This window comes from Peromyscus maniculatus, chromosome 20, assembly GCF_049852395.1.
Source record: "Peromyscus maniculatus bairdii isolate BWxNUB_F1_BW_parent chromosome 20, HU_Pman_BW_mat_3.1, whole genome shotgun sequence".
Classification (NCBI taxonomy): Eukaryota; Metazoa; Chordata; class Mammalia; order Rodentia; family Cricetidae; genus Peromyscus; species Peromyscus maniculatus.
In genome coordinates, this window is record NC_134871.1 from 23,715,473 (window position 1) to 23,738,405 (window position 22,933).

At 47.7% G+C, this 22,933-nt stretch overlaps 1 protein-coding gene and 1 long non-coding RNA gene across 5 annotated transcripts in view; one reads left to right on the forward strand and one right to left on the reverse strand.

Moving 5' to 3' along the window:
* Nucleotides 1-422: 422 nt before the first annotated feature.
* Nucleotides 423-22,933, reverse strand: part of Baalc (BAALC binder of MAP3K1 and KLF4) — a 77,540-nt gene continuing 55,029 nt past the window's right edge. Inside the window, exons 2-4 of one of the 4 annotated variants that reach the window (XM_076555861.1) lie at nucleotides 13,284-13,450; nucleotides 8,621-8,687; nucleotides 2,476-2,588 (exon numbers count right to left, since the gene is read on the reverse strand). In XM_076555861.1, the coding sequence (XP_076411976.1) occupies nucleotides 8,652-8,687; nucleotides 13,284-13,450 (203 nt within the window). In that variant the 3' untranslated portion in view covers nucleotides 2,476-2,588; nucleotides 8,621-8,651. The other 3 variants (XM_076555860.1, XM_076555863.1, XM_076555862.1) reach the window with 3 other exon arrangements.
* Nucleotides 11,545-14,921, forward strand: LOC143269731 (uncharacterized). Its single transcript, XR_013046371.1, has 2 exons — nucleotides 11,545-11,680; nucleotides 13,930-14,921. It is a non-coding gene; the product is annotated as an uncharacterized LOC143269731 (long non-coding RNA).

Sequence of the window (22,933 nt, forward strand, 5' to 3'; positions counted from 1 at the left end):
GAGCTCAGGCCCGGCCTAGCTCTCTAATTGTGGCCCTCTCCATCCACCCCTTGTCCTCATCAGCTTGGTTTTGGCTCAGTTTTGTGGTATGTGACAGCTCCCCCTCTAAACGGCTGGGTCTTTCAGCTGTGCTGGATGTTCTGAGACAGGCGCAAGGAACGGTGGGAAACACTGACGTTGAGGTTGGCTTTCCGGTCTGGCATCCCAGCCCACCAATTCCTGGCCGAGAGAGAAGACTATAAATACCTCTGTAAGTGTTAAGTTGAAGCTAATTAAATTCTCCTTACCTAATTCACCCAATTCACGAGGCTGTTTGAAGGAATCACTTATGGAAAACACCTTTTTTTTTTTTTTAAAAGAAAATTCACACAACTGTGCATACAGATTTAAGGTTCCAGTAAAGAGTCTCTGTAACAATCCACATATGTTTGAAATTAATGACTTTATTGACACAAACTTAGAAATGGAAAATGTTATCCAATAGGATAGTAAGAATCAGTTCCTGTCTTAAACACACATTTAAAATTTGCCAGATGGAGATTTCAGCGGTGTGGCCAGATCACAGGCCCTCCCTCCATCCCTTCTCTGAAAGTGAGAAGGTGTTCCTATACAGGCAGAGACCACTTTTCCAGATGGTGAATTTCAAACAACGTGCATCAGTGAACTGAGGCAAACACAGAGTGGGGAAGAGAAGCTGGCCTTAGCCCGTGGCGGACAGCCCATCAGCTGGGGAAGCAGCGTGTCCAAACACAGCGCACATGCCCTGGAGAGCAAGCCCTTGAGCTCACAGGATCCCACTGCCGGCAACCTTGCAGCAGGACTCCTGCCGAGCGGTGCCACTGAGGACACGGGAGTCACGGGGCTTGCTTTTGTGTATTAGTTAAATTGTCAGAACATGAAGTTCCCTAAAAGCCCTTTGACAAGGAGTCAAGAGGAGAGAGGTTGGGGAGACTGTGGTATATACGGTAAAGGCTTGGACAGTGGGCAGGCAAATACCTACATCTGTGATTGACAGAAAGCTACCTTTAACCTAAAAGTGAGACTCCACTGTAATAATTGGTCCTGTGCCGTAGGGTCCAAGTCAGTCTCCTGAGTGTCAAGGTCACCTATAGAGTCAGAAGGGACAGTCGTGACTGGCCAGACTCCAAATCCCTCCACAACTGTTACCGCAGCTGGCACAAGGTTGGCAGTGAATGTTTAATACTAACAAACACACGGTCTACCATTCCACGTGTTGGGGAAATCATATGAGAGAAAGGGCTGAGCATCTGCATTTTAGTCTGCCGAGGTTACTGTTCTTGGACTGGGTCGTATAAACATGTCACCAGGCTGCTATTGCTGCTAAATGTGGAGTTTGTTGGTACAGTTTGACACAACTCAGACTACACCTTTCCTAAGCCCAAGCTTGTTAACAGTCCTCTCAAACTCTTATTATGTTATACTTTTCAGGAAGATATGTTTAAAAAATGCTAGAGAAGGATTCCTCTCGGAGCATCATTTTGCTGTGTTGACTGCCTGTTTTCCAACACAGTGCCTCGTCAGGCTAACGTCAACACGAATACACATCAACCAGGTTCCGGCTTCCTGAACGAATAGCTTTGCAGATACCGAAATAACATAGTCCTCGGGGCTGTCTACAGAAAGGGCAAAGGGGCATCGTCTGTGCCACCCCGTGTTCCTAGGTCACTTCCCTCCTGGTATCCAGTCTTGGATTTACAATTGCAAATGACCTGACTGGAGGTCATGGGAATAAACGGGAACTGGAAAGCTATGCTAGGTCCCAGAGGGGCTGCAGGTCGGATGCCTTGGCCTTGGGCATTGTGATGCTCTGATTTGGAAGCCAGTGTCTGGATGCCAGCCTTGGGGGTGGCCTTTCCAGGTAGAAGATGACCAGGTGTGACTGTGTCACAGCCCCCTCTCAAAGACACTCCACGGGCACTGGTGGAGTCAACCTTGGCAGCTGGGATGGAGCTATCTCAAACCGAGTTTCTCCTGTTCCTATATTTCTGGATGAGACCAGCTCTGAAGTGAAAACACTAGGTTTTGTGATAGTTGTTTTTAGACAGAGAGGAGGACAGAAGGGGCTTGTTTAAGACCACGCACGGTAATAGCTTCACACTAGTGTGTGACCCTGGCCCCAGAAATCCACTACTCCTGCATTTCTAGGTCGTTCACAGACCCATGAATTTCACGTGGCTACAGCAGACCATGCTACGGAAGCTGCAAAGGGGAAAAACAAACCACGTTTTGGCAATCTGTGAACATATTTCAGAACTTTTCCATCCATTTTTGTTTGTTTGTTTGTGATAAACAGGAGGCTGAGAAGGTCCTCACAGCGTGGGTGGCTGTGTCTTGTCTGATCAAGCCATCTCTGCAGATGCTCAGAGGCAGCCATGTTTACAAGGGACACCCACTTCTTCAAGATTCTTTGATTGAACTCCACAATGAAGTTCCTCTGCTCCTACATCTAGACCCTGTTAATTGATGCAGTTCTTTGTGATTCTTTTACTTCTGTCCATCTGCCGGATGTTCTCTGTAACGTTAATAGCGACTTCTTTTGTGGACATTCTCTTGGCGTCTTTTTTAGCCTGTTAAAAAGCAGAAAACAGTGAATTCAGTTCCTGGCAAATATCCAAAGTTCATCCCATTTGCTTTAATTTCTTGAGATGATTATAAACACACAGGCAGGCAGGGGAATCGAGGACTCATACACATAAGGCCCTCCTAGAGCTTTTCCTTAATTAAAATTTTCAGTGCTCCATAAAAGCATAAAAATTGCACGCATTAATGGAGGTATCATGTGATGCCTTGATACATACATACATGGTTATTCTCGGAGGTTTCTCTGTTGAGTCTCTAATACGAAGCTAGCATGGGTCCTGGTATAAGACTGTGTTCATAAAACATGGTTGAACGAATGAATTAACAGAGATTAAAGGGTAGTGAGAGCATTTTCACAGTTGGTCTTAGCGGGGTGGTTAAGTTTTTTGAGCTTTGGAGTCAGATTTTGGTTCAAACACAGGCTATGTAGCTCCATGGGGCAGACATTTCTAACTTCATGGTGGAGCTTCCTCATCTGTGAAGTAGGCAGTAACTTTATTGACCTCATAGGACTTTTGTAAGCACTAAATAAGACAACACATGTTCAGTGCCTGGCACAGTGCCTGTTATTAAATAAACAGATACCTCAAAACACAGAGTTGTCCAGTTTTAGGTGAAGACAGACCCCTGCTAAAAGCCCAGAATTAACTTTAAATACAAAAGCATTAACTAAACTGTAGGTTCCTCAACATGTCCCCATCCCCTCACTTCTCACAAAATGAAAACAACTTTAATTAGGGGAGTGGATTCCTGAAAATAACAGTAAGCATGAAATGACCCTGTAAGTCATGACCACAGGTTTATGTCACTGATCTCCATTCCAGAGGATCTGCTCGGGCTGGGGGACAGGGGACAGCCAGCAAAGAGCCCTGTGCAGGAAACAAAACAAAATAATGAGACTGGGTCCCCAAGAAAGGCCTGTCCTGCCTGACTTTCATAGGTTGTTACATAAAAGCTTTGAAAGTCATTGGAGAGTGGGAGACAGAGGCCATATTTGAAATGAATCACCCTGACAGAAACATTTCTCTCAGATTGGTGGGAGGCAAGAGAGCTAGGTTGAGAATAATTCACAAAGGTTGATTATAGGTTATTCACAGAAAGTGAATGCCCTGTTCTATCTAGTTCAGTCATTTATTTGTGTGTGTGTGTGTGTGTGTGTGTGTGTGTGTGTGTGTGTATGCATGTGTGCGCATGTGTATCCTTAATAGTAGAGTCCAGAGGTCAGTTCTGTGTGTCTTTATTGTTTCCATCTAATTTTTTTGACAGGATCTTTCACAGAAGCTGGGGCTCACTAGTTTAGCTGTTTGGCGAGCAAGCCCTGAGAGTCCACTTGTCTCTGTCTCTCCCCCACCCCAAGCTCTGAGGTTACAAGTGCAGGCTGCCATACTGAACTTTGACATGGGTGCTGGGGATCTGACCTTGGGTCCTGGATGATTCCTAATTTCTAAGCTGGAGTAAAGAGTCAAAGATTACAAAATGGTTCTTCCACAGCAGTTATGGGTGTGTGTGATTGAACACAGTGAGGCGGCTTCTTAATGAATACACCGCAGTCTGTAGACCAGGCACACAGGACACACACACCGCAGTCTGTAGACCAGACATACAGAACACACACCACAGTCTGTAGACCAGACACACAGGACACACACTGCAGTCTATAGACCAGACACACAGAACACACACCGCAGTCTGTAGACCAGACCCACAGGATACACACCACAGTCTGTAGACCAGACACACAGGACACACACCACAGTCTGTAGACCAGACCCACAGAATACACACCGCAGTCTGTAGACCAGACCCACAGGATACACACCACAGTCTGTAGACCAGACACACAGGACACACACCACAGTCTGTAGACCAGACACACAGGACACACACCACAGTCTGTAGACCAGACCCATAGGATACACACCACAGTCTGTAGACCAGACACACAGAACACACACTGCAGTCTGTAGACCAGACCCACAGGACACACACTGCAGTCTGTAGAACAGACACACAGGACACACACACAGTCTGTAGAACAGACACACAGGACACACACACAGTCTGTAGAACAGACACACAGGACACACACTGCAGTCTGTAGACCAGACACACAGGACACACACCGCAGTCTGTAGACCAGACACACAGGACACACACACAGTCTGTAGACCAGACCCACAGGACACACACCACAGTCTGTAGACCAGACACACAGAACACACACACAGTCTGTAGACCAGACACACAGGACACACACCACAGTCTGTAGACCAGACACACAGAACACACACAGCAGTCTGTAGACCAGACACACAGGACACACACTGCAGGCCTCACAAGCTGGGCCTTGGCATAGGCTTTGCCACCATGTAGAGTCGCTGGATGTGTGCATTAGCTTGAGTCTCAGTCCTTTACCTGAGAAACAAGGAAACAACGTCTGCTTCCCAGATGTTTGAGACCTTCAATGTGTTGCTTACAATAAAGGGACCAACTTCTTTTTTGCCCTTGAATGACTCATTTTAAAATGAGGAGTTTCATGGTCTGGATACCTGCTCAGGCCCTGGCAGACCAGTCACTCCAGTGGCAGCTCTTGTCATTAATTTCTCTTGAAGAGTCATGACGAACACACCGATTGTTACCTTATTTACTCCGCTGAAACTGATGGTTATTGCAGCAGCTACCAAGTAGCAGAAGTCATTCTAAAGAGATGGGCTTTTGGATAATGGACGTGGTGGGGCTTTGATTTCCATAAGGAACACAGCAAGTTCCCAGCTATAGACAAATCCATTTTCAAATAATGACTGCATTAAATTTAGCAAACCAATTAGAATTGACCACTCCCCCCAACCTCTGACTTACATTATTTACGTATTCATTTGTTTGTTTGTGTGTGGTCAAGGTAGGTACCTATGATACAACACACGTATAGACAGCTTGCAGAAGTTGGTCCTTGAGAGGGCTGGGGAGCCAGACCAGGGCCATGACAGGCTCCTATAGCCCTGCCAGAGACCGGGCCTCAGTTTTGGTTTACTGGAACTGAGCAAGCAGTTCTTGGAAAACCACAGCTCAGGGGTAACCAATCAGCAGGTGCCCCACAGCCGTCTGCTAGCTAAAGATAGTTTTCCCCACCCTGCTGCTAGAAAGTCCGTAACAACTAGAACCACCTGCCAATCCTATAACAACCTGTAAACTTGTTGTTTAAACCCACCAATCATCCCCCAGACTAATTTCCCCTTCCTGGAACTCCCCTAATCCTGCTTAAAAGGAGCCCACAAGCTTCTCTCAGGGTCACTGTTTGCCCCTTTGTCAGATGGTTTGACCCCAGCATGCTGGAATTTTTCTTTAATTAAATGTTCTTGTTGATTGCATACATGACTGGTGGTCTTTTATGGGACTTCCCGCAGACCTTAACGGTCCTCTCCTTCTGCTGTTTGGATTTTAGACATGGGAAATCAGACGAGGTTTGAGAACAAGTGTCTTTACCCACTGAAGCCACCTCACCAGCCCAGAAAAAGGACACTTTCTTGCAATTTTTTTTAAAAAGGATATTTGGAGGTTGAGACACCAAACCAAAGGTTGGTAATTACTGCAATCTAATTACAACGTAGAAGGTTTAGATTCTGCTTTGCATGTGAAATATCCACCATAGGTTCACAGGTTTGCTCCCTAGCTAATGGTGCTGTTTGGGAATGTTCTTGAACTTTTAGGAGGGGTAGCCTCCTGGGAGGAGGTGTGTTACTGGGGGAAGGACTTGAGATTTTAGAGCTCAGCCCTCTGCTCCAGACTGTGGATGCGGTATGACCGGTTGCCTGGTGCTTCTGCCTCCACGCCTTCACCGCCATTGTGAACTGTATCCCTCCACCTGTGAGTGCAAGTTAGCACAACTCGGAGCCCAAGTTAGCCCTTCCTTCTCTGAGTCGCTTTGGCAGATACTTTGTAGCAGCAGTGAGGAAAGGAATCAGTACAAATTCTAAGCCCACGTGAGTGGGAAAGGGGAAACTATAAATGTCACACATTTTCAGTTTTCTCTTCTTTGATAAGGCTACAGAGACACACAGAACAGTTAAACCCCTCTGTCTCTTAGGATTGATTTGTAAATCAATTTACCCCCTCCGATGTGATTTTCAGCCAGCCAAACCTTTCCTACCCTTATCCTACCCTTCTCCCCCACCCCCCACCTTAATGACAAAGAAAACTAAGTGTCTCTATTGCAATTACTGGCTTTAAAAAAAATCTCACACTTCTGTCTGATGATGAGAGAAACCTATTTGGCACCTTTGTCTTTCACAGCTACCTGTGAATACAATCTTTCCTTCACTTCTAATTTTCTTGTTTTGTGAGCTCTGTCATCACTGGCTCTCATTAATGGGCCACCTCCTGCTTCTCACCCATACCGACAGCTTTTTTATTCTTGTCTCTGTAGGTCTGGAACCCTGTGAGTCAGAGCTTTGAGTCCCCTTGATGCAGCCTCTTTAATTAAGAGTCATTTGCTGGCTGCCATCCTCAAGGGTAGCCAGATAGACTGCGATAACTCCTCGGCAGCCTCCAACCCAGATGGACTTGTCTCTCTTGGGGTTCAGAAGTCAGTGATCCAGCGCATTCCCTGCGGTGGGTAAGGGCAGGGTGGAGGCTTCGTCTCGACTCAAGACTACAGCAGGGTTTGCTCAACCCCTTCTCAGTTTCGCCCTAAATGGAAAGAGAGATGTTCTTGCCTGTGTCTAACTCACACTGGCTGTACAATGCCTGGATCTAGCACCGGCTGTACAAAGCATTTCATAGACCTTTGCAGATGACAAAGAAAAGCAAGACTGACTGAAATTGTGGTTTGCTAGATATGGTTTTCCCCCTGTAGTATTAGTGTTTTTAGTTATAAAAGCCACGCGTGAGCTGGGTATGATAGTGTACCCTTGTGATCTCAGCACTTGGGAGGTGAAAGCCAGAGGACCAGAAATTCAAGGCCAGCTCCTGCTTCATAGAGAATTTGAGGCCAACCTTGACTACTAGAGATCTTGTCTAAAAAGTATAACATTAAAAAAATAAAAATAAAAAATAGGATTGATGCAATGTGTGGTACATTCTTCTAATTAGAACACTTGGGCAGCAGAGGCAGATAGATCTCTGTGAGTTTGGGGTCAGTCTGGTCTACATATCTCAAAAATATATATATATATAATTTTTTTGATGAGCCAAGTTTGGTAGTGTACACTGTAATATCCACTGTACTTGGAAGGATAAGGGACAGTAGTTGAGAGTTCAAATCTAGCCTAGGCTACAGAGCAAGCATGGAGTACATAGTGAGATTATATTTCAAAAGACAAAACAAAAGGTAAAGCGTAGAGAAGGGTACCATGATAACATGCTCTGGTCTTTAGTGCCTTCCCATAGCTAATCACGCTTAGTAATTCTTCATGGACAATTCCAGGGATGTTCTAAGCATATAGCATCATAAGGCTCTATTATTCCCTCTCTCAGAAACCTTAATTTCCTTTCTACCCTTTAACCACAGTTGGAGCTGTGCACCCATCCATTTGTCTTTCTACTTGTTCATCAGATCATACCTTCAAGAAGATAGAGTCCTAGACTAGTTTGTTCACTACGGGATCTAGTTCAGGGCCTGTCACACAGTAGACATCTAACACATGATTTGAAAAACAGACAGATAGACTTTCAGAAAGAAAAGGAAAGGGGTACAGTGACACATGCCTGTAATCCCACACCAGGGGAGGTGGAGGCAGGAGGATCAGGAGTTCAAGGTTATCCTTAGCTACTTAATGAATTCAAGGCTATTCTGAGCTGCATAAGATTTTGTCTCCAAAAACAGAGTGAAAAAGGGAGGGAGGTAGAAAGACAGACAGACAGACAGACAGACAGAGAGAGAGAGAGAAAGAGAGAGAGAGAAAGCTCCCCAGACACAGAACCTGTTAGCCCTGCCTGAATGCCGTAGAACTTTCTCACTGGCTTTCAATGACATAGATCATTGATTGCTCCTCATATCACCTCCGGAACACTGTGATCTTACCGTGTTTGCTTGCACATTAAGGCATCTGAAGTCATTCAGGCTGATGTGGTTTGCGGAGGACAATGTCCTGCAGGTGACAACCCAAAATAAAGACATTGGCCCCAGGTCCCACATCCCGATGTACTCTGACGAAGCTCACACTAACTCCTCCAACACTGTGATTCAGGCAATGAAAGGAAAGGGCACGGGAGGCCGACAGACAGAAGTTTAAATGTCAACCTAGGCAGAGCACAGCTCTGTGTCCTGTTGGATTCAGCTGTGGGCCTCCATTTCCCCAGGTACAGAGGATGCTTAACTTTTCCGAGTCATGAGGGTTTAAAAACGATGCCCTATGTAGTGTCTGGCACATAGTAGGTGTGTTCATCTACTCCTCCCTCCCTTCTCAGAGGATTAAAAAGCAGGCCTTGTAGGCTGTATCACAAGGCCTTAGGTCTCTGTCAGATCTCCATTAAAGGAAGGCATGTACCAAGGAACCTCTAGTTCCCAAATTCTATTGAAAGGGAAAAATCAGCAGCCATCTTGAGACATCCCCCAAAGGTATTTGCTGACCGGCAGTTTTAGAACTGACCAGAAGTTAAACTCATGAGAAGATAAGGCTGAAACAATAAATCTATATATCCTGGACTTGGTAAAACAGGATATGGGGAGTAATGGACTCAGCTGACCAGAAATTGAACTTATGGGAAAACAGGACTGGAACAGTAAATCTGAATGTATATATCCTGGGTTCAGCAAAAGCAGGACATAGAGAGTAAAAATGTATGTCTCTGTAGATACCCTGGATCCTGTCAGCCATCAGTAACCTCATGCTTATAGTTCAGCAAGTAACTTCAAAGAACTACCTCACCCCTAGCCCCCTCATCCAATCCCAAGCTGCATGTAAACCTTTCCTATAGAAACCCCTTCAAGTGAGTGCTCTGGGGCGTCCTCCTCTACCCCCTGTGTTGGATGTTGGACATGAGGACCAAGCCCCGGGCCTGCTTGTTTTGTTATTAAAAACCTGTGTGTGCTTGCATCGGATATCGGCTCTGTGGTGGTCTTGCTTGGGGGCCTTGTGACCTGGGCACAACACTGTGAGTGTTAGAGCATTAACCTGGGTTAATCAGGGAACGTTTCATCTTAGCAGCTCCACCGGGGGCCAGCTGTTAGCTTGCCACAGCAGGATCAGACCTGCTTTGACTTAACTTACCCTACGGGCTCCGGCAAGTGTCACAAGGATTTATTGCTTTCCCCCATGAGCCTCAGGGAGATGATCACCAAGAAGGTAACAGCTGCCATGACACAGTGATATTGCCATAGCAGAGTTGGTGCGGGGTGGGAGGGGGCAGCCCCCCCCCCTTTAGTCTCAGTGAGCTGCTAGTCTAGTCTCATTCAATTAGCATTTAGCTATTAGCACCTCGTAGGTGCCTTACGGGTAAAATACCCTGGAATGTCAAGGGGAGAACAGAATGAAAAGAAGGGCTGGGGCCCCAGCACCTTCTACCTGAACTGGTTTTGCCGCCCGGCCAGATCTCTACAGAGATCTCTCGGCTGCTCTAATAGCTCCTTCCTTCTTCCCAGGCGTGGACTGCTGAGCGCTCCCAACAACAGCCTTCCTCTGGTTCCCCCCAGCGGCTCTATCTGTTCCCTCCCTCCGCGCAGCTTCTTGCTTCTGTTTTCCTGAGAGACTCTTCACTTCCCAAGCTCTTCCCTCTACATGCCTCCCGTTACCATTGTCCGGGTGAAATTCCAGCTGACCCTTTCCTTTGAACCCTGTGGGCTTTCACCCATGCTTCCTCCACTGGGCCACACATTGCCAACCATTGTTGGCCAGACACTGAGGGTGGATGCTTTTGTAGGAAGTCCCTTAGCTGAGAAGTAATCCAGACAATGGGTAATTCCTTTAGCGTCTGGTCACTGTGCCAAGCACAATAAAGCCACTGGAGAGAATGTGCAGCTTTGGAGACGTGAAAGCCTCGTGGGCAGCGAGCCACATGCTCAGAGCTTTGTCTGCCGAGAGCTGTGTTCACGTGGTATGTCTGCCTCTGACGAAAACCTCAGGGGTTTTTGTTTTGTTTTGCTTAGATTTACTTATTTTCATTTCATGTGCATTAGAGTTTTGCCTCTCTGTATGTATGCCCCTGCAGAGGGCAGAAGAGGGTGTCAGATTCTCTGAAGCTGGAGTTACAGATGGCTGGAGAGGGTGGGGAGTGGGAGTGGGGGGTTGGCATGCTTGGGGTGGGTGGGTGGTGCTTCGTCTGTGAGCACCCTAGCCAATGAGGAAGACAGTTTGGTGCGACACAGCTCAGAAGGCAGTGTTGGTTCCCTCGGAGAGTCTGACTCAAGTAGTTTACTGTGGGCATATTAAAGCACAGCACAGTCCCGTGAAGCTTCCTGGCGATGATGAACTCAATCCCGTGTGCACAGCAAAGCGTAGATCATGGCTACATGGAAACTCTTTGTAAAGTGCATGTGACACCTCCTATGACGATGAGTTCTGTAGATTGGCCGAGAAAAACAAGCTCAAGAGAAGGGTCTGGGGAGGATCCGGTGTGGTCTTGGCCACACAGACAGTGCTAAGGTCCTCAGGCTATCAACCATGTCCACTCCCTACCTTCTGGGCAGAAAACAAGCTATACATCTCTCCCTTTGAAGAGACATTCCTGGTCCCCCAGTGTTTTATCTGTGAGTATAAGGACCGGTGTGCCTCCCACAGTGGTGAGCCACCATGGGGGTGCGGGGAACTAAATCTGGGTCCTCTGCAAGGGTAACAAGTGCTCTTAACGGCTGAGCCATCTCTCCAGCCCCAGTTCAGAGTTTTAGTTTAGTGTGGGTGAGTGTGTGTGTGTGTGTGTGTGCGCGCGTGTGCGCGCGCCGTTCAGTACCTGTGGAGATCAGAGGATAACTTTCAGGAATTGGTTCTCTCTTTCTACCACATAGGTTCCTGGCATCATACTCACGCTTGGCAGTGGGCGCCCTGACCTGCAGAGAGCAACAGAGGTGCCTCTTGTGTTGTTTGTGGGACACAGGAGGGGACCCGGGTGCAAGAGAACAAGCCAATGACTTGTTAAATGTTGTGAGGTCAGTATGGCCCCCAAACATATAAAGGGCTCCCTACTGAGACAGCCAATCCAATTTGTGAAAGATCATTGTTGGTGCAGGGTTTTGCCAGTTAGCACCTACTGATGCTAGTCAGAAGGCAGGCAGGGACCAGAAGGAACTGGAGAAAAAGAGACATGGTTTGTTTGATGCGACATGAAGCAGAAGGCTCCAAACACAAAATGCTGTTGCTCACCATCATGGGTACCACTCATTAAGTCCCATCACCCTTCAGAAACGGATCTGAGCTTTGGAGGGGGGCATCTGTGCTAACAAGGAAGTTACCACCCCCACTGGTGACTTCCCAGGTCCCTCAGAACACAGCCAAGTCTGCAACAATGTTGTTTATCTTATTGTCTGCCTCTCGCTCTCACGCTGATGGCCGCTGGCACTCAGGAAGCAGCCCTCTGCCTTTCCCTCTCCTGGGCTCCTGGCACTGAAACAGTGCCTGGCATCCGAACAGCACTCAGAGGGCTTTTAAGGGTGCTTGTAGGAACTAATGAGGAAACTCTTGAGGCCCAGCAAGGATTACCTTTAACCTACACATTTTTCTGGTAAATCTGAACTAGAAAACCGCAAGAGGTGTGTGCATGAGGCTGTATGCTCTCCCCAGGGTGCCCCCTGGAGATGAACCGTCACCGCACAGGAGAAACGCATGAGCATTCCACTTAATGAGGTCACTGTGTTGAGTGCCAGGCCATCCTTCTCATCCTCCTTGCCATTGTCTGGCATCTATCTCATTTTACAAGAGCAGACTCATCTTTTGTCCCTTTGGGTATTATTCCATTTCCACTGCATGTTTAAGGAACCCGAGGTTCTGAGAGACTGGTTCTGGCAAGCCTACTCAGTTAGTGAACTTTCGGAGATGAATTTGCACCCAGTTTGCTGAGCAAAGCCTCTAAAGGCGACTGGTGATGTGAGCAAGAATTCCATTAGTAGGTAGGAAGCTGTGCCCTCAGGAAGCAGGTATGGGAGCTGCGAGGGGGGGGGGGGGGCAGCACGTTCTGAAGCAGACAGTAAGTGGTGGACTTTGGGGACCATGAGAAAATGGGAGGGGGGACCTGGGGAGGAGGAAGAAGAGACCCAGCCTGCTCAGAACTTCGGGGCTGCAGCCTCTCCAAGCAGGAGCCAGGCACAGCAGGAGAAACACCTCCGATCAATAGCTCCAGCAAGCAAAGCATCAGAGGTTGACAGCCAGGTTCAGGGACCCACCACCTGCCTCCTGTTCAACAGCGAGAGTTCAGGGAAATGAAGGTATGATACTTTACAGGAATCACCCTTGGGAACCCTTGCACCGACCAGCTGGTTGGAGGGTGGGAGGTAAAATGCCAAGTTTGACCAGGAGATCCTTGGACAACGCTGTACCTAAGCAAGCACACACTTCCTCCAGAGGGCTGATACCAACGACACACTTCTGTCGGTTAACTAAAACCCAATAGCCCACAGGGAAAGGATTAAGTGAGGTTTGCAGTAATTTTCTACACGGAGGGTGGAAAATCTCCATCACCAAGGCTCTGGTCCTGATTTAAAGTCAACTCCACCCCTGTTCTCCAGTCCCCAGTTGGTTCTGCGGCTGTGCCCCTACCTCTGTGGTCCAAAGGCCATTCTGTTTCTGGGTCAGAGGGCCTGAGCTGAGGCTCTGGGAGTTGGGACACTGTGTCCCACAGTTCATCTTCTTCTCTGGGTTGGCTATTCCACCTGGGGCTGCAGATCGGAGCACACCATTAGAGGACAGTCCATCTTCCAGCACACCTGGGGAGGCAAGGAGAAGATGGCGCCAGAGGCTTGCAAGGGCAGGTGTTCTAAACCACCCCAAGGTGCTGCAGCCACAAGCTCTGCGGAATTCTACCACGTAAAGTGTCCTTTCCTGAAAGAATACGTGGATTTTTATGTAAAAAAAAAATGAGATTTTAAAGTAATTTGTGGCTTGATATTTTTACTTAACACATCGATGACAACTCTTCCTCACCATTAAACATTCAGCCATGTGATTTTTTTTTTTTAACAACTCTGCTGGTTGTACGGAAAAGCCATCATTTAACCAATCCCCTCTAACTAGATAATGCCTTTCTACTTTCTAGTAATAATGTTACTGGAATAATACTCATTTTGATTCATAATTTTATTCTTAGTGGTTCTCTTGGGATAAATGCCTAGAACTAAGGTCACTCATTTGAAGGTTACACTGAGTTTTTTTGTTTTTTGTTTTTTTTTTCCATCTCCACCAATAGGACTGAGCCAAGTGCGTCCCATAACAAACGCCAAGAAACACAGGACTTTAAATAAACAGCCTCACTGAAGAGCCAGAGGAGGACAAGGGGGCAATTCATGAAGCATAAAAGGGACGTTATTTGCAAGAGAAAAAGGTCCAAGAAGCATGGAGGGGATCTGCCAAGAGCGGGCGAAGCCAGCCAGATGCATCAGGAGTTATGGGGTGGGGGAGGCCAGCAAGGGCATCCATTCTCCTCCACCAGCCTAGCCTAGATGGCCGTCAAGGCCACAGCAGCGTGCTGCACTCGGGCATTGCATTTCACCGGTAAGACTCAAATGCAAAGAGAGAATGGCCAAAAATTCCAAGATGGCAGCCACTGAGCTTTGACTCCAAGCCAGGGCCCTTTGGAGCCCAGCAGGTCCTATGCACCAGATGGTTGCACCATGCAGAGATGCCTGCTGTAGCTGAGAGGTAGCCAGCAGGGTGGTTGGTTTTTTTTGTTTTTTGTGTTTTTTTTTTGCATGGGGTATACTGCTGGATGAAGTAGGATGAAGGGAGGGATGTTGCTTGTGCTGCTCTGTATTGACCAATTTTGGCATGTTTTAGAACTAAGAAATACAAGTTAAATCCACACAATCAGAAACACTGGGTATGTTGGTGACCTTTCGGGGTAACCTCTTGACCACCCTGGAAAGGTTACGCCTGGCCATGGTCAGTGGGCTGACCTTGTTTCAGCTTGTCATCAGCCCTTCTCAGCTTATCTATCAGGCTCAGTAAGGCCAGTCGTTACGCACTTAGCTGACTGTGTGACTCACAAGCCAAGAACGTAACCCACATGGCTAATGAGAGGGGCACGGGGAGACACAGCCGCTGCTGGGCCATAAATAATACGCACACTGTCTGTGCCAGACATTGTCAGAGCCTTTGTGTATATTGTCCCACTTAATCCTCACAGTAGCCCTGTGAACTAGGAATCATTACTCTCTCTCAATAAATGAAGTGGTCCCTGTATTGTGCTAGGCGCCGGGTCCCATCTGTGTATCTACTGCTTACCACTCTCTCCCTACTCTAGCCTGGGGGGTGGGGTGGGAGGCACCCTGATTTTAAAGGAGTGGAAATTAAATTAGATCTGTGCTTTTCTGACACTTGGGATACAAGCAAGTGCTTCCTCCTGGGAAAACTCCCAAGCAGGCAGTTGTTGATTTTGGTGTGTAGGAGACCCAGCAAGCAGATCCTAACATCCATTGCCCAGACTTCTGATTCAGTAGAGACTCAGGAATGTGGATTTCTGAAAGTCCCCCCTAGACTCTGAGGCAGAAGGCTTTAGAGACTTCAAAGGCTTATTGTATTATGAATGTAGATGTAGCTATATTCAGACCTGCCTGTCTGTATCTCACATATTAATACTCTCATTGATCTTGAAGGTTACAGACAAAAATCCTTATTTTCTCACAGTGAATTCTAGAGCAGTATAATAAAGTAAGATAGATTTGCTGGCTCCTTAAAATTTGTGTGCCCCTAGAGTACCTCTTCTTTTTAACATCCTCTACAAAATTTCCATCCCCTCCGAGAGACAAACCAAATTACTGACTTTGTCAAAAGACGGCAAACAGATGTGCCAGTGCTTGAGAAACTGTAGCCAGTGGCTTCTTGCCAAAGCTTCTGGCTATCTTAGCAGTGAAGCTGGGTAGGAGAGCGGAATAGGGAGGTTTAAAATGGTAGCTGGCAGCCGCACAGAGGACCAGCTGCTCCTTCACCCCAGCACCTGGCTGCTCCTGGTCCAGGTGACCAGAAAGTCTGCCCAAAGTCATGAAGAAATGACTGCCAGTGTTCTCCCTCAATGACAGACATCAGAGTTAAGACATTGCCAATGTATTTGGGAAGAATCTCTGATGTCACATCAGATGGATCCCTGGCTCATCGAGCCCTGTCTAGGCTCAGATCCAGAACACATGCCCATTGGTAATTTTGTCTAAATTGAGCTATAAATTAAATTATTACTCCTCAACCACTTACTGAGAGTTTGTCTTCTAATTTTCAAAATGAACTAGACTAGGATGGTGAGCCTGCCATTTCCTTAGTCTGATGAATAACTATAAATTGAACATGGTCTATAATATGTGACCTTTTGCATTGGTATTATTAGATATTCTAATAAAATATTGAATAACCCTTGCATTCGTGGATGATTGATTTTGGACAAGGATGCCAAAATAATTCCAAGGGGAAAAACAATTTCTCAATGGATGTATTAGAGATCCACATGCAGAAGAATGGAGTGAATCCTCTACCTCGAAACTTGCACAAAAGTTAAATCACAAGGAAGCAAAGATCTAAAAGTAAAAGGGAAAACTGTTAAATATTTCTTTAAAATATAAATGACAAATACTCCTGATATTAAGTTAGGCAGTAGTTCCTTAGAAATGACCCCAAAGCACAAATAAAAACAATGAAATCCATAAATGGACATCCTCCAATGTATAGGCGACCACGAAAATGAAAAGGTAATCCACAGGGTAGGAGGGAACTTTGGGAAATTATGTCCTTGTTAGAACGAGTTCGTGCAGTTCAATAACGGAAAACGACAAACGGCTCAGCTGAAGTATGAGCAAAGGGTCTGAGTAGACCCCGACCCAGAGAAGACAGGCACATGGCCGAGGAGATCCGACACCAGGAGACGGTACCACTGCCCCAGGAGACTGCGCTCAGGCCAACAAGATGGCGACTGGCATTGCCGCAGATGTGGAGAGCCGGGAAGCCTCCTGCTACTGTGACAGGCAGCGTTCCAGCTGCTTTCCCTCGGCCATGCTCTCAAAAAGGAAGACATGGAGTCTACCAGCAATGCCACTTCTAGGTACACACCTAACGGAAATGGAAACAGCCCCACAAAAACTTGCACTCGAATGTTTGTAAAGGTTAATCTTGATTGCCAATTTGGTGGGGTTTAGAACCAACTATGGAAACAAATCTTGAGCACGTCTTGTGAGGCGTTGTCCAGACTAGCTTAGGTAGGGCGGGAAGACTCACTATAATGTGGGTTGAACCGTTCCATAGACTGGGATCCTACACGGATTAAAAGGAGACCCTGAGCCAAGCACATCCATCTGTTGCTCTGCTTCCTGAACGCAGATGCAGTGCGTCCATGCCCCTGCTGCGGGCCTCTTACCTCGATGGGCTGCATCCTGGAACTGTATGCCAACATAAAGCCCTCCTTTCTTCCTTCATTGCCTTGGTTAGGTATGACGGCTCAGCCAAATAACTCACATATAATGTTCACAGCAGCAGCACTCCTAATAACTAAAAAGTAGAAATAGACCAAACATCTCACCAGCTGCTGGGTGGATTCATATTATTTGGTAATACAGACACTGAAGTACTGATATATGCTATACACCAACCAAGCTTGAAAACATTATGCTAACTGAAAAGCCAATTACAGAAGGTAACTGTTACAGAAGCTTATGATTACACCTTATAAAATATTCAGAAACGGGCAATTCTAGAGACGGAAAGGTAGCTTAGTGGTTGCCAAGGGCGTTGGTATTGAAGGAGATGAAAAAATGACTCTTAATAGGTATGGTATTTTTTCCCCCCAGGTAATGAAAGTGTTCTAAAATTGGTGGTGCAGGTGGCTGTACAACCAAATTATAGTTAAGGAAAGCGGGTATTAAAAGGGGGGGGGGGAACCCGTGAGCAACCCACTCCAGAATGCTTTATTGACGAGAGCGAAGAGGCGCGTCTGGACTTGCACAGCACTGGCTGGGGGGAGAGACTGACTTCTGAACTTGTACAGTCCCTAAGGTCAGGGGTCCTGACCACAGTGCCTGTCCCCAGAGAGGGTCGCCAACCTGTCACATCTGCCCTTAGCAGATGTGGAAACAGCTTCCTTCCCAAAGCCCTCAGCCACAGGCAAGAGGGATGCCTGCGAAGAGCTAAGGGCTGGGGCTGAGGACTGTAGTCACAGCAGCTGTCTGCAGTTGCTTGTGGAGGTGAAGTCTGAATTCTTCCCCCTACAAGGACACTCAGCAGGCGTCACACAGGCTGTGGAGCCGAGTGGCAGCTCTAAGGGACAGTGAAGGGCCAGCTTTACTTTCCTGTGTTCTCACGGGAACCTATGTCTTCTCTCCGCTTCCTTCCTTCCCTCTCTCTGACCATTCAGGGGGGCTCCCTGTTCATTTCTCCTCCCAGATTTTCACAGGGCAGATCCGAGGCTGTCCTCGCCAGGTCTCTGTAGTAGTTACTTGGGGCTGTCCTGACCTAAGCTGTAATAAAAGTTCAGCTCCCTCTACCATCATGGGTGCTCGCTGCTTCTAAGATGGGCAGTTACTGGTGAGTTCCTGTGACCACGGTGGTGGCACCCTGTACTCCTCCCAGGTTGTCTCAAAGACTTCTTTGCCCCCTCTCTTCCCTTTTCCTCTCCCTTGAATATTTCTCTTAAACACTTAAAATGCAAACACTGCTAGAAACATCACAGCAAAGCACAGCAATGTGGTGCCTTATTTTTTCACAGTCCAAGGGAAGGTGTAAAAAAGGCTGGTTTCCAACTGAGAGTTATGGATGATGCCTGCCTGTAATCCCAGGCAAACCAGGCTGATGGGGAGTTCCAGGTCGGTCTGCCTGTAATCCCAGGTAAACCAGGCTGATGGGGAGTTCCAGGTCGGTCTGCCTGTAATCCCAGGTAAACCAGGCTGATGGGGAGTTCCAGGTCGGCCTGCCTGTAATCCCAGGTAAACCAGGCTGATGGGGAGTTCCAGGTCGGCCTGCCTGTAATCCCAGGTAAACCAGGCTGATGGTGAGTTCCAGGTTGGCCTGCCTGTAATCCCAGGTAAACCAGGACGGCCTTGTCTATACAGCAAGACCTTGTCTAAATAAGTAAATAAATAAATAGTTCGGCTTCCCCGGAGGCCCCTCTCCCGTGCTTATAGATGGACGCCATCTCTCTGTGTCTTCACAGGGCCTTTCCTAAAATGTCCTTTATATAAGGACACCAGTCACATTAGACTAATGTTCACTCAGATTAACTTTCAAAAGCCCTTGCTCCAAATACAATTATATTTCAAAGTTAGGGGTAAGAGTTAAGACTTCGCTACAAATATATTTTTTAAGATTTATTATTGCCAGATGGTGGTGGTGCACACTTTTTATCCCAGTGCTCAGGAGGCAGAGGTAGGCAGATATCTGTGAGTTCGAGGCCAGCTGATTGACAAAGCGAGTTCCAGAACAGCCAGGGCTACACAGAGAAATTCTGTTTCAGGGGGGAAAATGGATTTATTATTTATTTTTATTTATGTATATGAATGTTTTGTCTGATATATCGTCATGGAAAACATGTGCCTGGTGACCTGGAAGGCCAGAGGAGACACCGCATTCCCTGGATCTGGAGTTACATGTGGTCGTGAGACACCGTATGGGTGCTAGGAACTGAAGCAGGTCCTCTCCAAGGTCAGCAAGTGCTCTTTAAGATCATGCCACCTCTTCAGCCCTCAGTGCACAGTACACAATATTAAGTACAGAATATTAAGGAGACACATCTTGCAGTTCCTTTTATAAAATAATGTTCATTTACCTTACTTAAAAAATAGATGTTTCGGGCATGGAGAGATGGCTCAGAGGTTAAGAGCACTGGCCCACCATCCAGAGGTCCTGAGTTCAATTCCCAGCACCCACATGATGGCTCACAACCATTTACAATGAGATCTGGTGCCCTCTTCTGGCCTGCAGGGATACATGCATGCAGAACACTGTATACATAATAAATAAATAAATCTTAAAGAGAGAGAGAGAGAGAGAGAGAGAGAGAGAGAGAGAGAGAGAGAGAGAGAGAGAGAGAGAGAGACGTTTCGTGTAGCAAACTGGACTATGGTGATAAGAAAGTGAAAATTACCTACAAACCTATCAGTCGGGACAACTATTAGTAGATGTTTTGTCTGTCTCTCCCCTATTTATTTTCAGTGCATGAGTATGCACACACACACACACACACACACACACACACACACATACACACACAATTTTTAACAAGTAGACAACGAAGCTAATCCATCTTGCTCTTCTCCATAAACGTTTCTACTAAGTTTCATCCATCCCTTACTTCTTCCTCAGGTTAGATAACTTGTTTCTTCTATTATTCGTTTTTTAACCAGTCAGTGCTTTTCAGGGTATTTAACTGGCCCCTTCTCTGTACCAGGCACTCTTTAGGTGCCGGTTACATCTGAAGCTATGGTTCACTGGTGTTGCAGACTCTCAGCCAACTCCTCCCCCAGCCTCCTTTCTCTCCTCCCTGCTCCCCTGTTCTGTGTCTAGTCCCTCAAGTCCATACCAGAGAAAACACAGGGAGGTGGGTAGCAGAGGTTGACTTTTGTCGGAGGGAGAAATGATGATCTGAAAGTGTGTTGACACAATGATGTCTGAGAGGAAGGTACCCTGTGGATGAGGTACCCTGTGTTTTTTCCTTTTCTGCGAAGCTGACTCTGGATCCCATTTTTTTAGGTTACAGTGTGCAATCCCGAGCACCTACCAAGCAGCATCCTTAGGGTGACAGCAAGTGCTGGGGCCGAAAAGTCCTAGGAACTGGGTGTGAAGAGTGGCCCTCAGACTCACACTTCCCATCGAGAGGACCTGGTGGCTTTCCTGTTCATCTTCTGCGGCATCCTGTTCATGTCCTCTTACCACAAAGTTGATAGATCCAATCAGTACAGGACTGAAAATGCCCTTTGACTGACCCAAAGATGTCTGAAACCACCAACGCCTCCTGGCTTTGCTCTTTAGAGTCTATCTGAGTCTTCTGATACAGTTTTATATTTTGCTGCAACGAATGTTGGTATCCTCCATAAATTATACCCTGAAAGGTAATTTCTAATGCAATAGTCATAACGGTGGGAGCTTTAGGAAGAAATTGTCATGTGGGATCTAGCCTCATGGATGAAAGCTGTGCCTTCATACAAAAGCTGGAAGGCTTGCCTTCCCTTCAGACTCGGTCATGTGAGGAAGAATCAAAGGGTACCCTCTTTGAAGCAGGACTACGTAGTGGGTCTGTAAACTCTAAGATCTCTGCTTTCGTGGGCATTTGTGCTTAGTCTCATTAAAACAAAAGAAAAACTCCCCAAACCCAAACAACAGAGCATCCTAACGAGTCCCAATGTATCTTCTCCGTGTTAATGAGATGTACTGTGTCATCAATAGAAATGTTTTGGTTTGTCTGTTACCTTAGAGACAGCCACGGCAGGGTGGAGAGGTGGCTTTGATGGTTAAGAGCACAGGAGCACATACTGCTCTTGCAGAGGACAGGATTTGGTTCCCAACAGCCACATGGTGACTCACAGATGCCTCTAAGTCCAGTTTCAGGGGATCTGATGCCTTCTTCTGGCTACTGTGTGCTCCTGCAAACACGTGGTGCACGTATTTACACACACACACACACACACACACACACACACACACACACACACACACACCACAGGCACAGCTCAAATGTCCTCCCAGTCCTTCTAGGGCAGAATAGACCTTAGGATCAAAGTAGCTTGCTGGCAGAAGTGAGGTCACACTGCAGAGCACCCAGTAAGAGGGTGAGTGATGGAAGGAAACTATCCTGGTTTCTCTTCTCCTCCTTAGACCTATGAAGTCAGCCTTCTGGGTCATTGATGGCAGGTTGAACAGAATTCCAGGAAGCCGCTCCCAGGCTTACTGTCTTACGCCAGAGCTCTCAGGCCAAGAGTGCAAAACAACAGCCAGGTGACCCTGGAAAATCTCCACTCCAGACAGGATGGGGACTACCTGTCTGAGGTGGGAAATGATTCCAAGGCACCTTAGCAAGCTGGGTGCTGTGGACATGTGGTAACCCACCCAAGGGGACAGGGAGGGACTGCCAAACTAAGTCAAGAAGGAGTGGTGGCTTTGGTTTGAAAGACCCCAGCATACTAGCTTAGCCTAACGCCATTTCGAGTAAGGTCTGAAAAGCACGGGGTGTCTACGGCCGGCCACCTGGCCCCAGAAAAGGGTACTAAAGGTCAGAAAAACAACTTGGAGCCAGACAGCAGGCGTGTCAAGCTCAGGGAAAAACCACGAGCTGTCCTGAGTTTGAACCTGGCCTCATTTGAATCGTCCAATCAGAACCCTGTAAACCATGCTCCTCGTGCTCCTGCTGCCAGACCCTATAAAAACCCTCCACTCCAGCCCGTGGGGGCGCCAGTCTCTTGAGCCTCTTGAGGGACTGTGTTGCCCCGGGTACCCGTGTTCCTGAATAAAGCCTCTTGCTGTTTGCATCTGACTTGTGGTCTCGGTGTGATCTCTGGGCGAGGGTCTCTCCAGAGGGAAGACTGCCTTCGGGGGTCTTTCATTTGGGGGCTCGTCCGGGATTTGAGACCCCCGCCTCGGGACCACCGACCCACTGTCAGGAGGTAAGCCGGCCGGCCTTGGTGTATGTCCTCTCTGTCCTGTCTGAGTGTTGTCGGTTTGTCTGAATGTTGAATGTTGTCTGTTTGCGCGCCTGAATCGGTCTGGAGTCAGTGGGGCTGAAGGAGCTGATGAGCTCGGACTTTGCCACTGCAACCCTGGAAGACGTTCCACGGGTATCTGAAGTCCCCTCTGGGGCACGGTCTGAAGTCCCCTCTGGGGCACGGTTTTTCGGGGCCACCCCCGAATCAGAAGAATACGTGGTGCTGGTGGGGGACGGAGAATTCAAACACTCCATGTCCCCATCTGAGTTTTTGCTTTCGGTTTTACACCGAAGCCGCGCAGCGTGTGTTAGTCTCATTTGTGTTTGTCTGTCGCTTTTTTATTTTCTGTTTAACCGTTCCCCTCCACCAGCGTGTCGCGGGGGTCCGGGGCGGCGCTGGGGGGGGCCTCCCCTCCTCGCTCCCCGCTCTCCCCGGCCGTCCGCGTCTCCCGCGCGGGCGGAGGGTCGGGGCTGCGCCGGTCTTTCCCCACCGGGTCCGCCTGCCGGGCCGCGGTTTTCCGAGTGCGGCGGCTGTGCTCGCGGCGGCTCCTGCCGCGGTGCCGGCCGCGACCCCGGCGGCTGCGCCCGC